At 53.3% G+C, this 14,168-nt stretch overlaps 1 protein-coding gene across 4 annotated transcripts; it reads right to left on the reverse strand.

The window, feature by feature from the left end:
• Nucleotides 1-3,095: 3,095 nt before the first annotated feature.
• C9H11orf24 (chromosome 9 C11orf24 homolog) lies at nt 3,096-14,164 on the reverse strand. Of its 4 annotated transcripts, none has more exons than XM_008954185.4 (5): nt 14,012-14,152; nt 10,212-10,409; nt 5,289-5,463; nt 4,328-4,515; nt 3,096-3,358 (listed from the first exon to the last, which is right to left on the reverse strand). In XM_008954185.4, the coding sequence occupies exons 3-5, from the start codon at nt 5,362-5,364 to the stop codon at nt 3,278-3,280; spliced, it is 345 nt and encodes a 114-aa protein (XP_008952433.1). In that variant the 5' UTR covers nt 5,365-5,463; nt 10,212-10,409; nt 14,012-14,152; the 3' UTR covers nt 3,096-3,277. The 4 variants fall into 4 exon arrangements, with proteins under 4 accessions (XP_008952433.1, XP_063464690.1, XP_003828796.3 ...); XM_063608620.1 differs by having other exon boundaries at nt 13,802-14,132; XM_003828748.4 differs by having other exon boundaries at nt 3,096-4,515; nt 14,012-14,164.
• Between the last annotated feature and the right edge of the window lie 4 nt (nt 14,165-14,168).

Genomic DNA, 14,168 nt, shown 5'->3' on the forward strand with positions numbered 1-14,168 from the left:
AGTCAGGGAGAAGAAAGCCTGGAGCCCCTGGATTTGGACAGGTCTGCGACGGGGGCGCCTCGAGCTCTGTTTGGCTGGGACTCACCACAGGGGGCTGCACTGGGCCTGCAGTGCTGGGCAGAGGAGCTTGGGGCTTTCGGCAGGGACGGGTGTGGTTAGATTTGTGTTTTAACGGGTCCCTTGCTGCAGGGTGGAGAACGGATGAGCCAGGCTGTCTGGGAGCAGAGTGGGCAGGCAGTTGGTGGTGGGGCCCAAGGCTGGGCAGCAGCTGAGGTCAGGACAGGGGAAGCGGCCGGAGTACTGAAACCTTTAGGATGGCCAGTTGGACTCAGGGGGAAGCACAGGTTTCTAAATCTGTTAGCCCACGTGGGGATGCCATTAGGTACAGGGAGGACCCCTGGGGCCAAACACACTCCTGGGGGCCGATGCTGAGGTTGGCCTTGGATGCTGAGTTTGAGGCACCTGTGGTCCAGGAGGAATGCCATCCAAGAGAGAACAATGGCAGGGGGTTTGGAATAGGACCCTCAAGGATGGAGGGGGAGAGTGTGACCAATGCTCTCAAAGGATAAAAGAATTCGGAGACTGGGTGCGATGGCTCATGCCTGGAATCCCAGTGGAGGCCGAGGAGGGTGGTTCACTTGAGATCAGGAGTTTGAGAGCAGCCTGGCCAACATGGCAAAATCCCATCTCTACTAAAAATACAAAAATTAGCCAGGCATGGTGGCATGCACCTGTAATCCCAGCTACTCGGGAGGCTGAAGCAGGAGAATCGTTTGAACCCAGGAGGTAGAGGCTGCACTCAGCCGAGATCGTGTCACTGCACTCCAGCCTGGGTGACAGAGTGAGATTCTGTCAAAAAAAAAATGGGGGGCCCTGGCTGGGGCAGGGGGACTGACTGGCTGACTCTGCAGATCCCTGTGGCCCACTCCCTGGATGTAGGGGTGCCAGGCAGAGGCCGTTAGTCACAAGCTGAAGGCCAGCACTGCAGGTTACTCTTCATCCTACCTCCCCAGAAAGGAACGAGGTGCCCACAGTCTATGAGAACACCCCCCAAGCCACAGCTCACACAGGCCCAGGGTTCTGGCTCTCCCAGGGGAGGCTCAATGAGCCAGGGTGGAGAGCTGACCCTTAGCAGGCTGGTCCTCGCCTGGGCCACTGGGGTGAAGTCAGGCAGAGGAAAGGGCATCCTCCACAGCTCCGATTGTCTACCCATGGTGGGCAGAGCTGCCCATTCCGGGCAGACGGTGTCTTGTCAGATTCAAGGACGATGCTGCGAGCTGGCCTAGAGTTCAAGATGGCAAGGGAGACAAGCCAGGGGCTGGAACCAACCACCTTCCCAGCCAGCGCCAGTGCCTGTAATTAAGCATGCAGATGCGACTCCGATGTGTGATGGCCAGGAAAGGAGACAGTCAGGCACAAGCTCTGTGGAGTGTGGCTGTCAGTCCAGAAGGCCTGACTCAGGCAGTGGAGGCTGGGAGAGGGGAAGGGGCCAGCAGGACGTGACAATGGGAAAGAAAAGGCTAGGGAAGCCGGGGTGCAGCGAGGGAGAAGACAGGAGGGGAGGACTGGGGGGCAGTTTCTGACCCATTCTCCCCACTCCATATTTTCCCAGCCTCGGCTTTGAAGTTACTTCAAATGGTTTGGGAGTTACTGTCTTAGCCTTTTATCCCAGGCCCTTTGATATCCTTTTTGGAGATGAACTTAAATAAGAAGCTGGCCACCCAAACCTAGCCCAGGGAGATCTTGGTGAGTGGGAGACAGGAGATTCCGGACAAAGATCAGCTCTGCCTCAGCGCCAGGTGGTTGAGAAGCCACAGCCAACTCCACAACCATTTTTGGGTGGGGCCCCATGCCGCCATGTTTAGAGCAGATGCTGCTCTGTCTCTCCCCATTTCCCAGAGGAAGAAGCCGAGCTCCAGAACACTCTATAGCTTGCTCCAGGTCTCAGCAGCTGCAGACCTGGCCTGAGAACATGGCCTTACAAGATGCCCTGGCCACGTGTGGCCCATCAGCTCTTGCTGCCTTGGGCAGGTGGGCAGATGAAGGACCAAAGGCCAAGCTCAGGCTGGGCAGGTGGCAAAGGAACCTAGTTAAACAAACAGCTGGGACTCTAGGACCAGGGCTCAATCCTGACTCTGGGCCTCCAGGAGTGACTTTGCTGTGTGCCTCAGTGGTCCCGTCTTCAAAATGGAGATTGTGATGCTGATCTCCTGGGGCTGAGGCAATGCAGCAGGTCACACATGTGCAGCAGGTTACACACACAGTGGGTTGCACTCACGCAGCAAGTTACACACGCACAGCACATTACACACGCACAGATCACACACACGCAGTGGGTCACACACAGGTTACACACAGTGGGTTACACTCACAGCAGGTCATACACAGCGGGTTACACTCACACAGCAGGTCACATTCACACAGCACAGGGACAGGGCAGGCATGTAACAAGCACAGAGCAAGTGCTGGCTGGATGTTCAGGATGGGAGCCTGGAATCCAGGGGAACTGGCCTAAGGAGCAGGCTCCGGGGTCAAATCCCAGGAATGGCCCTGGGGTCCTGGGTTACCTGGAGCAAGGGACTTGCACTATTCAGGACTAGCGATAGTGACCCCACCTCATGAGCAGGGCAGGATCAGATTCTGTTCTGCGCAGGTTCAGGCCGAGCTGGCCACACCACGGGGGTGATGTGTTGAATTTAGCTCCTTCACCCCTAAGGCTGGCTCCAGGAGGTTCATCGAACAGGTCAGAAAAAGGATTAAAGATGCTGGCTGTGGCCTCCTCTGGGGCCCAGGAGCCTCCCAGCAAGCACCAGGGCGGGCGTGGGTACCAGGGAGAAACCCAAGTCAGTGGCAACGACACAGTCAACCTCCAGGGTGCGGAGTGATGGTGCACATTCACAGAACAAAACCCTGCCACGTGCACGGCAGAAAGCAAGGCTCCCCAAGGAGCAGGATGCACCCACACGATTGTGGCGAGCAGTCAGTACTTTAATTCAGGTCAGGCTCCGACACCTGGGGGGATGGGGTCCTGCCCGCCCCACCCTGAGGTGGAACCCCCAGCTGCTCCTGGGCACAGAATCATTTACAAAAATAAATATGAAAAAAGCAGCAACTCTTTAGTGATCATGGAATTAATCTGACAGCAAATAAATGTGTTTAAGCATCTGGCATATCTCCTAAATTGCACCGAAAGAATTTGGAAGCACTTGGTTTGGTCTCAAAGGCAAAAGTAAAGGACGAGAAAGGGGCCAGGCCTCCCGCCACGCCCCCGCCCCCCTCACATTTCTGAATCCGCATACATCCCGTTGATTAAGTAGTCCACCTGGGTGTAGTCCTTCTTCTTGTAGCTCTCATAGGCCTGCAGGGCAAACAAAACCAAGACTGTGATGAAAAGGGTCACCCCGAGTAACAGCACCACCAGAAGGAGAGTTTTGTCTACCACGGCCTGGGTGAGGGGCTCGGTGGTGACCACCATGTACTGGCCTTGGGTGCTGGGCTGGCACGAGTCCGTGGCTGGCATCTTAGTGCCCCCTGAGCTCCTGGGTGTTGGCCCAGTGGAATCAGTACCTGGTGTGGCTTCAGTCTCTACCTGCTCTGGTGCCTGGGATGTGCCTGGCCCAGCGGCCCTCTGGGTATATGGCGTGGGGCTTGGCTGTGTCGTGGGGGACATGGCCTCCATCTCAGGGATTGGGCTGGTGTGAGGTACTGGCACTGGGCGGGCAGTTGGCTCCCTGGCTTGTGCCTTGGTGGTGGTCACCACTGTGGGGGTGGGGGCGGGCTCTGGGGTTGTGTTTGAGGGCGTGGGTGTGGATTTATTTGTTGTGTTAACCACAGGCTGGTCCACTGACACCTGGCTAATGGGACCTTGTGCTTGGGGACGCGTAGGGGGTACAGGGCTTGCCGCGGTGTCACTGGGCATGTGCTTGGAGGGACTTGGACGAGTGCTCATGGGGCTGCTTGTGTTTGCTGTGGTCGCTACAGTCTGAGCACGTGTGGCCAATGTGGCCAGGGTTGCTGTTCTTGGCAACGCGCTGCTCTTTGGCACTTGTGCGAGGGCTGTGCTGAGAGATGGATGCCCAGTGGCGGTAGTGGACGGGGTCCGCCCTGTGGAAGTGGACGTGGGCGCGGGAGGTTCAAGTGTCATGGGAGTGCTGGAGGCTGCAGTCGTGGGAGCAATGGAGGCCACAGTTGTACTGGAGGCTGCAGTCATGGGAGCACTGGAGGCCACAGTCATACTGGAGGCCGCAGTCGTACTGGAGGCCACAGTCTTGGGAGCAATGGAGGTCACACCATCAGCTGCACCTCCTGAAGTTGGTGGTTCACTCACATCTGTCCTGCTTGTGTCCTCTGTTGTGACTTCCATAGAGTTGAGGTGGGCTGCCGAAGTCCCTTTGGTCAATGTGACAGGAGAAGCTGCTGCCATGGTTACATCCTCAGACGTTTTATTATCAACTGTTTCCACAGATGCATTCCTCTTGACTAATCCCTTCCACATTTTGTTAGGGACAAAGTTGCCTTAAAGTCAGAAAAAGGAGAAAAAGAGAGACAATCATGTTCAATCCTGCACAGGGGGATTGCTCAGGGATCGGCTTCCACCCAGGCCTGTGGGGCCCCCTCCTCAGCCCAGCCAGAGTCGGGGGAGGTGATGTGCGAACATGCTTCCTCCCCATCTCTCTTCCCACTGTTGGCATGCAGCTCATTGAAAAAGCCCTTGTCAATTTGATTTTAAAACTCCTTTGCCCTCTATGAACCCCCTGCCCATTGAAGGCTTCAGACCTTCACTATTTGATCCAATTCCCAAAACATCAGAGTAAAAGTCTCACACAACAGGTGTGATTCACCATTAAAAGCCCACTGAACGCACACCCAGGTTTACAAAGCAGATAAACTGCACAGGTATTCACATCATAAAAGAACGCTTGGCTTTGTGAAAGGATTCACTGCAGGAATTCTTGGAAATGAATGGCACAGAGTGGGAACGCAGTTAAAGATCTGATGTATGAAGGAATCAATTCCCCAGTGAAGATTCAATTTAGAGATGACATCAAATCTTGCAGGCCAAGCGAGCAAACCTTTCAGGGCTCAGCTGCCCGGTCCTGCTAGGGGCTCTTTGCCCACCATGGCCCTGGAGAAGGAAGGTTGGCCTGACAACCCTTCCCTGTGCGGCACCTGGGAGGGCTGGGGTTCCTGACGCGTTGGCCTGGGTTTGCAGATGCTGCTTTCAAGGGCTCAGCATGCTTTGTGGCCACCGTGGGCCCATCCAGCAGTCACACAGCTTTCTCACTTACGTGGATCGTTGGATGCCGCATGGCTTTCAGATAAGGACAAGGAGAAAATCCAAATGAGCACAAGAGCTGTCCACATCTTGTGGGTGAGCTGGGAGCAAGGCTGGGCGGTCCCCGAGGCTCCCAGCCAGCCAGCTCCTCAGGCTGCTAATGGTTCCCTCCTGCTTGGCCAAGGGATCTGTGGTCAAGAAAGCACGCTGGTCAGAAGGCGTCTGGCCAGCAACACACAGCCTTGCCTGAGAGCACCTGCTGTGGAGGGCTCTGGCAGGGTCCAAGGTGCAGACTGAGCCAAGTGCTGAGACCAGGGCCTGGTGCCCAGGAAGACCTCAGCCATGGTGTAGTAACGATCTGCCCTGTGCTTTGCATCTGATCACTTCTCGACCCGATTTCACTATGAATCTCAACCTGCAAAAGTTCCCATTCTCCCATCCTAGAGTTCAGAGTTTAAAGGAGCAGGAGAGAGGGCTAAGACTTGGTTGTGTTCATAGGGTGAAGGCCTTCTCATCGCCAAGACTGGTCAAGTCTTCCTCCTCAGCTTCCCCCATGGTCTGCAGAGTACAAATCAAGCCTAATGCACCCCATGTGCACCCTGTGACAGGTGACTGTGCCTTTCACATGGGAGATACTACTTAACCATTCATCCATCAATCCACCCATTCATCCATCCACCCGCCCGCCCACCCATCCATCCACCCACTATTCTATCCATCTACTCACCTGTCCATCCATAAGTCCATCCATCCATCCATCCATCCACCCATCCATCCATCCACCCATCCATCCACCCACCATATCCTATCCATCTATTCATCTGTCCATCCATCCACCCACCCACCCCATCCATCTATTCATCTGTCCATCCATCCACCCACCCACCCCATCCATCCACCCACTCATCCATCCATCCATCCATCCATCCATCATTCTATCCATCTACTCATCTGTCCATCCATCCATCCATTCACCCACCCATCCACCCACCCACTCTTCCATCCATCCATCTACCCACTATTCTATACATCTACTCATCTGTCCATCCATAAGTTCACTCATCCATCCATCCATCCATCTACCCACCCACCCACCCATCTATCCACTATTCTATTCATCTATTCATCTGTCCATCCATCCATCCATCCATCCATCCATCCATCCATCCATTCATCCATCCATCCACTCATCCACTTTTCCATCCATCTACTCATCTGTCCATCCACCCACCCATGCATCCATCCATCCACCCACCCACCCATCCACCCACCTGTCCGTCCACCCATCCACCCACCCATCCGTCCATCCACCCATCCATCCACCCACCCACCCACCCACCCATCCATCCATCCATCCATCCACCCACCCATCCACCCACCCACTCACCCATCCATCCATCCATCCATCCACCCATCCATCCATCCACCCATCTATCCATCCATCCATCCACCCACCCACACACTCATCCATCCACCCATCTATCCATCCATCCATCCACCCACCCACACACTCATCCATCCATCCATCCATCCATCCATCCATCCACCCATCCATCCATCCATCCACCCACCCACACACCCATCCATCCATCCACCCACCCACCCATCCATGCACCCACCCATCCTTTCATCCAATATTTACTGACTGCTTTCTCATGTGCCAGGCAGTACACTTAGGACAAAAAGGTGAAAAACACACAAGCTCTTCAGGGACCTGCAGTCCATCGGAGACACAGAAAAGAGGTCATTGCAGGCTGGCACAAGCATTGTGCAGGGTGTGACTCAGTGCTGGGAAGCAAGGAGGAGACAGTATGCGGGCAGGCCTTGAAGACTGAGGTAGGCTGATCCTCTGGGCAGAAGCCCCAAGGGTGGCTGGGCCCCAGAGGACAGGGTGCCACAGGGGCCCAGAGGACACAGTTCAGCCAGTGGTGGTGTGGTCGGCATGCCAAGGAAGGCTTCCTGGGAAAGCGATGCCTGGGCCGCATTCTGAAAGCTGGGTGGGGGTGGGCAGGCAGGTGGAGAGGGAGCAGCAGATGACAACAGCAGGGTCAGAGGCAAGGAAGAGCGTGGTGAGGCGGGAATTAGTCTGGAGAGCGTGAGGAGGCCCCATGAGCCATATGGCAGTTCAGATTTCACAGTAGGGGGATGCGAGTCCCTCTGGGGCCTTAGACAAGAACAGGAAGGTGCTTTTAGCAAGAGGGGAGGCAGGGGCAGCCAGTGAGGGGCAGCAATCCGGGCACCTGATACAGAGGCTCTCTCAATGAATGAAGGCATAAGTGAATGAGTGACTGACCCACTTCAGAGACTGCAGTGGTCCCCACAGCCGGCCCAAGTCGCTGTAAAGCAAAGCCCTCTCCTTCATTCTAATGCTCCACAGAAGTGATGTGGACGCCTTAACACATTTTTATTTTTTTGAGATGGGTCTCGCTCTGCTGCCCGGCTGGACTGCAGTGGCATGATCGTACCTCACTACAGTTTTGACCTCCCAGGCTCAAATGATCCTCCCACCTCAGCTGGGATCACAGGCGCATGCCACCACACCTGGCTATTTTGTGTGTGTGTGTGGAGAGAGGATTCTTGCTATGTTGCCCAGGGTGGTCTCCAGCTCCTCGGCTGAAGCAATCTTCCCGCCTTGGCCTCCAAAGTATTGGGATTACAGGCATGAGCTACTGTGCCCGGCCCTTAATGTATTATAAAAAAATTATTTGGTTTGGTTTATTTGTTTTGTTAGATAAAATAATGAAAACAGTCACAAGGTAACCAGCACTTAGCAGCCCACAGCAAAGTGTGGCCCCAGCTGCATAGCTGTAGGCAGACTGGGGTTTGGGGGTGCTGGGTGAGCTGCCCATTGGTCACTCAGGGACGAAGGGGCCATTGAATGCATGAGTGGCAGAAGCAGCCTTTTAGCTCTTTCAGCATTCACTGTCATTCCCTTGAGGAAGCTACTGTAATAGGGTCAAGAGACCATGCAAGGGGAGTGGGAGACCAGCAGGACACACAGAGGCCAACAGCACTGCCTGCGTTCCAACCCCAGCTCCCATGCTCACTAACCAAGTGACATGTGCAGCCACAGGACCTCTGAGCCCCGCTGAGCTGCATGGGAGTGACATGGGATCACACGGGCAAGGACCCAGCATGGCGCCTGGCTTAGCCAGCAGCCCACCCGAGAAGCACTTCCAGCTACGCAAAAGCAGCCACTGCGCAACAAGAAGCCCCTGGGTGGCTTCCTGCCTCCTGTAATCCATGTGGACTGTTGTCAAGCTGCCCCGGGGCTGGAGAAAGCCCTTAGAGCACACACTCCTCTGGAAGGCTGGTGTGTTCCATGAGACTTCCGGTCTCTTTCCGAGAGTCACTAACTTTTCTCTAGCTTCAAATGGTGCTTTCTCTTCAAAATGGTCTGTAAGGGCTCCTAATGTGTTAGGGGTTTAGAAAAATTACTTGGCCTTACAAACCACAGATCTAGAGTGCAAAAAGCATTCTTTGTTCTGACAGAAAAAAAGTGTGGCGGGGGGGATGGGGAGAGAAGAAACTAACCAATATCATGCAAGGCAGAACTGAAACTGGAAGGTTTTGGGCACAAAGAACTCACAATCCTCCACGGGTCAAGGCAGTGCAGCTGGGCTTTTGATAAATATGAGTATTTAAACGGCTGTCTCTTGGGCCAGTAACATCTACTGAATGTTTTTAAAATGCTACCACCCCTGGTATGTTCCCCAGGCCCGAGCCCGGGATTTGAGGTCCTCTGGGTGAGTTAAAGGTGAGATGATGTGGCAGGGGCTTCTTATGGGTGAAGAGGGTGTCGGCTCCTGAATGTACCCCAGCCCCAGGCCTTCTGCTGCCCCCTCACTACAAATCTCTAGGGCAGGGGTCAGCACACTTTCTCTATAGAGGACAGGATGGCAAATATTTGGGATTCTGTGGGCCATTTGGTCTGTGTCTTAGCTACTCCATTCTGCCGCTACAGTACAGAGGCAGCCCTGGAATAGAAGTGAATGGTGGGCATGGTTGTGTCCCAATAAAACTTTATTTATATAAACAGGCAGCAGGTGGGATTCGGCCACAGTTTGCTAGCCCCTGCTTTAGCACTTCAGCCAGCTTCTGGGACCGTGCTCCAGCTACAGCAGGGAGGATCAGACTCAATGTACTGAATGAACCTCCTCCTTCTTGTCCAGTTCTTTGCCTTGGAACAGACAAGGACCTTCTCCTTCCTGAGAGGGGACAGCCTTTCATCATCTTCTGCTAAGAAGCGCCCCTCCACCACCCTGCATGAGTAAGACACAGCCTCCCTGCAGCACAGAGGAGGCTTCTGTGAGTGCCCACGGCATCACCAAGGTCAGGGAGAACGAGGTAACTTGCATTTGTGTCACGAAGCCGAAGAGGGTTGCAGGGGATTGCGTGATACCTATCCTGTTCATGGGCCACCACCCAAGTCCACTCAGAAGATAAGGCCTCCTGATCAGATGCAATGACTCATGCATGTAATCCCCGCACTTTGAGAGGCCGAGGTAGGCGGATGGATTGAGCTCATGAGTTAGAGACCAGCCTGGGCAACATGGCGGAACCCCATCTCTACAAAAAATACAGAAATTGGCCAGGTGTGGTGGTATGCATCTGTAGTCCCAGCTACTTGAGAGGCTGAGGTGGGAGGATGGCTTGAACCTGGGAGGCAGAGGTTGCAGTAAGCCAAGATTGCACCTCTGCACTCCAGCCTGGACCACAGAACCAGACATTGTCTCAAACAAACAAACAAAAAAAATGGAGGCAGGGCCTCTGACAGTTAAGGGCCACAGACTGGGCCTGGGCCTTCCTTGGTTACTATAAGGCCTGGCTGTCTTTCCTTTTCCCTTGACCCTCTGATGATCTTGCAAAGCTCCCTCTGGGCTCACCGTCCCATCACCCAACAAGCAGGCCCAGCCTGCAGGGCCAGGACACTTACCAGAGGCTGCTGCTAAGGGCATGCTCCCAGCCTGGACCATCTTCCTCCTTGGAGAGCTGTGGGCTTGACACTGTGTCGCTGGGCGAAGTCTGGCTTTGCAGGGGGTGAAAGCCACGTGGTGGGGCACTCCTGGGCCATGCCATCCTTTGTGGCACATGTGAGACGAAGGTAGACTCTCCACTCTAGTAACAGACGCATCTAAAGTTTGAAAAAAAGTCCACATTCCTTATGAAAGGCATGAAGGAAAATTCCAGTGAGGAGGGAGGCACAAAAAGAGCAGAATTCAATAGATCATTCATTCCACTGGGAAAACGACAACATGGATCAAAGCTTTCAATGTCAAAACTTCCAATGCAGGCTGGGTGCGGTGGCTCATGCCTGTAATCCCAACACTTTGGGAGGCCGAGGCTAGTGGATCATGAGGTCAGCAGTTCGAGACCAGCCTGACCAACATGGTGAAACCCCATCTCCACTAAAAATACAAAAAAATTAGCTGGGCGTGGTGGTGGGCACCTGTAATCCCAGCGACTTGGGAGGCTGAGGCAGGAGAATCGCTTGAAACCAGAAGGTGGAGGTTGCAGTGAGCCGAGATTGAGCCACTGCACTCTAGCCTGGGCAATAAGAGCAAAACTGCGTCTCAAAAAAACAAAACAAAAAACAACAACGACTTCCAATGCAGCAACTTCTACTGCAGTTTCTTTTAAGGAAGCACTCAGACAGAGGTCCAAAGATGATCTACAAAGATATTTCTCACAGCATTATTTAGAAAGAGTAAAAAACTGGAATAGTTCTGTCAAGTATGGCCCCATTCATATATAAAATACTATGGCAACTGTTAAAAATACACAACTCTCTACTTATTGACATGGGAAGATATATAGCATGCATCAGTAAATGAACATGGCAGGTTACACAGCAACGTGTGGACCATGATCCTATTTTTGTTAAAAGAGACATTTATTCAAGGGTCTGGAAAGATTTGCACTAGAATGTTAATGAATATCCCTGGGGAGTGGATTCACCTGTGATTTTCATTCTCTACTTCATATCTTTCCTTCTTTTTTTTTTTAACAAGCATGTATCACTTTTGGAAAAGATTTCTGAAAGGCTCCAAGGAAAGAAAACAGCGTATTTTCTTCAAGTACTTCAAGCCACTAAGCAGAAAGGCACAGAGTTATCCCACCTGATACAGTTTCACATGCTGATTTCCATAATTTGGAGAGACTACACGATCTATATACCAGGAGAGACATTTTCCTAGGAGCCAACCAAAACTTCGGAGGAATCCAGGAGCAAAGCCATAATGCAAAGATGTCAACCGGCACAAATGCTTCTCTCATTGATGAATATTTAACGCGTACTCAGGAGATTACAGAAACAGCTCGTCACCTCTTATCATGGGAAGGTTATCAGTAGGTGGTGATATCAAGGACCACCATGGGCCTGCTCCCAACACAGATGCCCACGTGTGCACACACAGCCACACATACATGCACTTAGTCACACACGCTTGTGTGCGCACAGCTGCACATATGTCCATCTGCACATGCACACATGCCACCACACATGTGCACTCACACAGGCACACACATACACATGCAAAATCACACACACAAAGGTGAGGGCACACACACGGAGCAGGTCCACAAGGCTATATCAGGACACTCCACGGGTTTCTTAGGAAACTTCTGCTGGATACCATCACCACTTATTCCCTCCCAGCCGGTGGGGCTGGTGGTCACTCCCAGAGAAACAGGAATTGGCCACTGTGTAGTCGAGAACAGGCCTTCGTTGTCCTATGACTTCATCCCTCTGCTATGGTCCTGCCTCCACTTTCCAACAGAATATTCTAAATGTCAAGATCCCATGCGGGAACCTGTGGTCATCTATGTAAGTTGACTCATGATGGACAAACCATTAACAACATTTAAAATAACTGTTTCCCCTGCAAAGGCTTCAAGCCAAAATTAGGATGTGGGTCTCGGGACCCCACCCAGTTATTCTCATTATTATGTGGTACAGGGAGACTGGGTAGATGAGGGTCTCAGACCATAACAGATGGGAAAAAAGAGACCCCAGGGGCAGGAGGGGAATGAGCGAGAGAGAATTAAGTTTGTATTAAGTTGGAGACCAGGGCAGATGGAAAGACGGAAGGTTAGGCTGGCACTGGGAGCTCCCTTCTTCAGGGGTCAGCTCCCCATAGGATCTGCAAGGAAGGTGCAACAGGATACTCCCTTGAGCCAGGTGACACTCCATGACAAAAGCACCCCCCAACTATGCCCCTGGGTGTCAACCTCCCTATCCTTTTCTGGTTCATGACCTCGAGATGCCTCCCAAGGCATCTTGTCTGAATTCTTGTGTTCTGAACCTTGGCTTGTTATATGTGGGGCACTTTATGCAAGTTACACAAAACTGGACTCCAGGCGTGGTGCTGCATGCCTGTAATCCCAGACACTCAGGAGGCTGAGGTGGGAGGATTACAAGCCCAGAAGTTTGAGTTCAGCCTGGGCAACATAGTGAGACCCCATCTCTTAAAAAAAAAGGGGGTGAAAGAAATAACTTAATTCTTTTTTCCTGGCATAGAGAGGTTCCAAAGACCAATCCTGAAGCTTGGTAAAGGACTACAGCTGTTACCCCCACATTCTATCAGGCTATTAAGACTCACTCAGCAGCAACATGGCCAGGCCCCCACACCAAGTTAGGCAAGCTACAGATACCAAGGAGTAGGAACTGCAAACACAAATACAGGGCAAACTGCAGGTACCTAATCCTGACACGTCACCTGGCTGAACTTTGGTAGCAGAAGCCCAAGGAACACAGACTTATGGCTTTGTGTATATAGACATTGTCCTGTAGTCCAAAGGATGTGACTCTGTGGCAGACGGGAACCTAGAACATTGGACATTTATCATATTACATTAACTACCTTGCTTGCTTCCAGGTTTCTGGAAGTTTTGGTAACACAGCTAAATACTAGGGCCTAGTTTTTGCTAAGAACGTGGGTAGCTCTGACATTCCTTTGTCCATTAGGCAGATCCACTGTATAAATGGAAACATTTATATTTTAAAGATTTTCCTAGCTGATTTTATCGAAATGTTAGAGATTTTCCTGGGGCGAGGGATAGCTGCAAGTTGTTACCGTCAGATTTCTAAGCACGATGATTATTTCTGGTGGCAAACCATGCGTGTGGAGGCCGATTCCTCCTATCAGCCTAACGATTAAGTCAACATGCTAAGCAGCCACACGGGGGCTACTAAGTGACTCGCACGGGGGAAGCAGGCAGGGAGACAGATGGGCAGGGGAGGGAATCTGGGGCAATGCACAACCTCCACCCAGGTAGAGAGAGGGTCTGGGGGATAGGTCTGTGTCACTCAAGTAAGAGCGACACTTCTTGGGGTCCAGTCCCGTCCTGGGCTTGCCCGGGAAAGACCCCAGGACAAATTCGGCCCCCTTCCAGAGTGTCCCCATTCTGCTCCCACAATGGGACAAGCCGGCCTCTTCTCCAGTCTGGGCCCCCTTCGGCCCTCCTCCCTCCTCCTGCCTCTTGGGCCCCCAGCCATGCTCGGCCCCCAGTTGACTTCTTCAGTACCTGCATTGCTCAGCGTCTTGCACTCTGTGCGTGCCCCATCCGCCGCTCCTCCTGTCCCGTTCCTCCTGCCTCTCTCAGCCCCACTCACTCTCCCACTGCCCCTCGTGCCCCCATCCAACCCTCCTCCTGCCCCCCACCTCTGTCTCTCAGTCCCAAGCCAGTCAGGGAGCCCTGACAGCAGCTACCCGGACGGCAGTGCGAGCCCCTTACCCGGGCGCAGCAGGCCCCCGGCGGCCTGGTGGCCCTCGGACAGTAGGAAGGAGCCTGAGGCCCGGCGCGGGGACGTGGCCGGCAGCGCAACCCAGGCAGCTCCGGGCAGCGCGCCCTGCCCGCGCCCCGCCCAAACGCCGGAAATGACGTCACGGAG

This window comes from Pan paniscus, chromosome 9 (genome assembly GCF_029289425.2).
Source record: "Pan paniscus chromosome 9, NHGRI_mPanPan1-v2.0_pri, whole genome shotgun sequence".
Classification (NCBI taxonomy): Eukaryota; Metazoa; Chordata; class Mammalia; order Primates; family Hominidae; genus Pan; species Pan paniscus.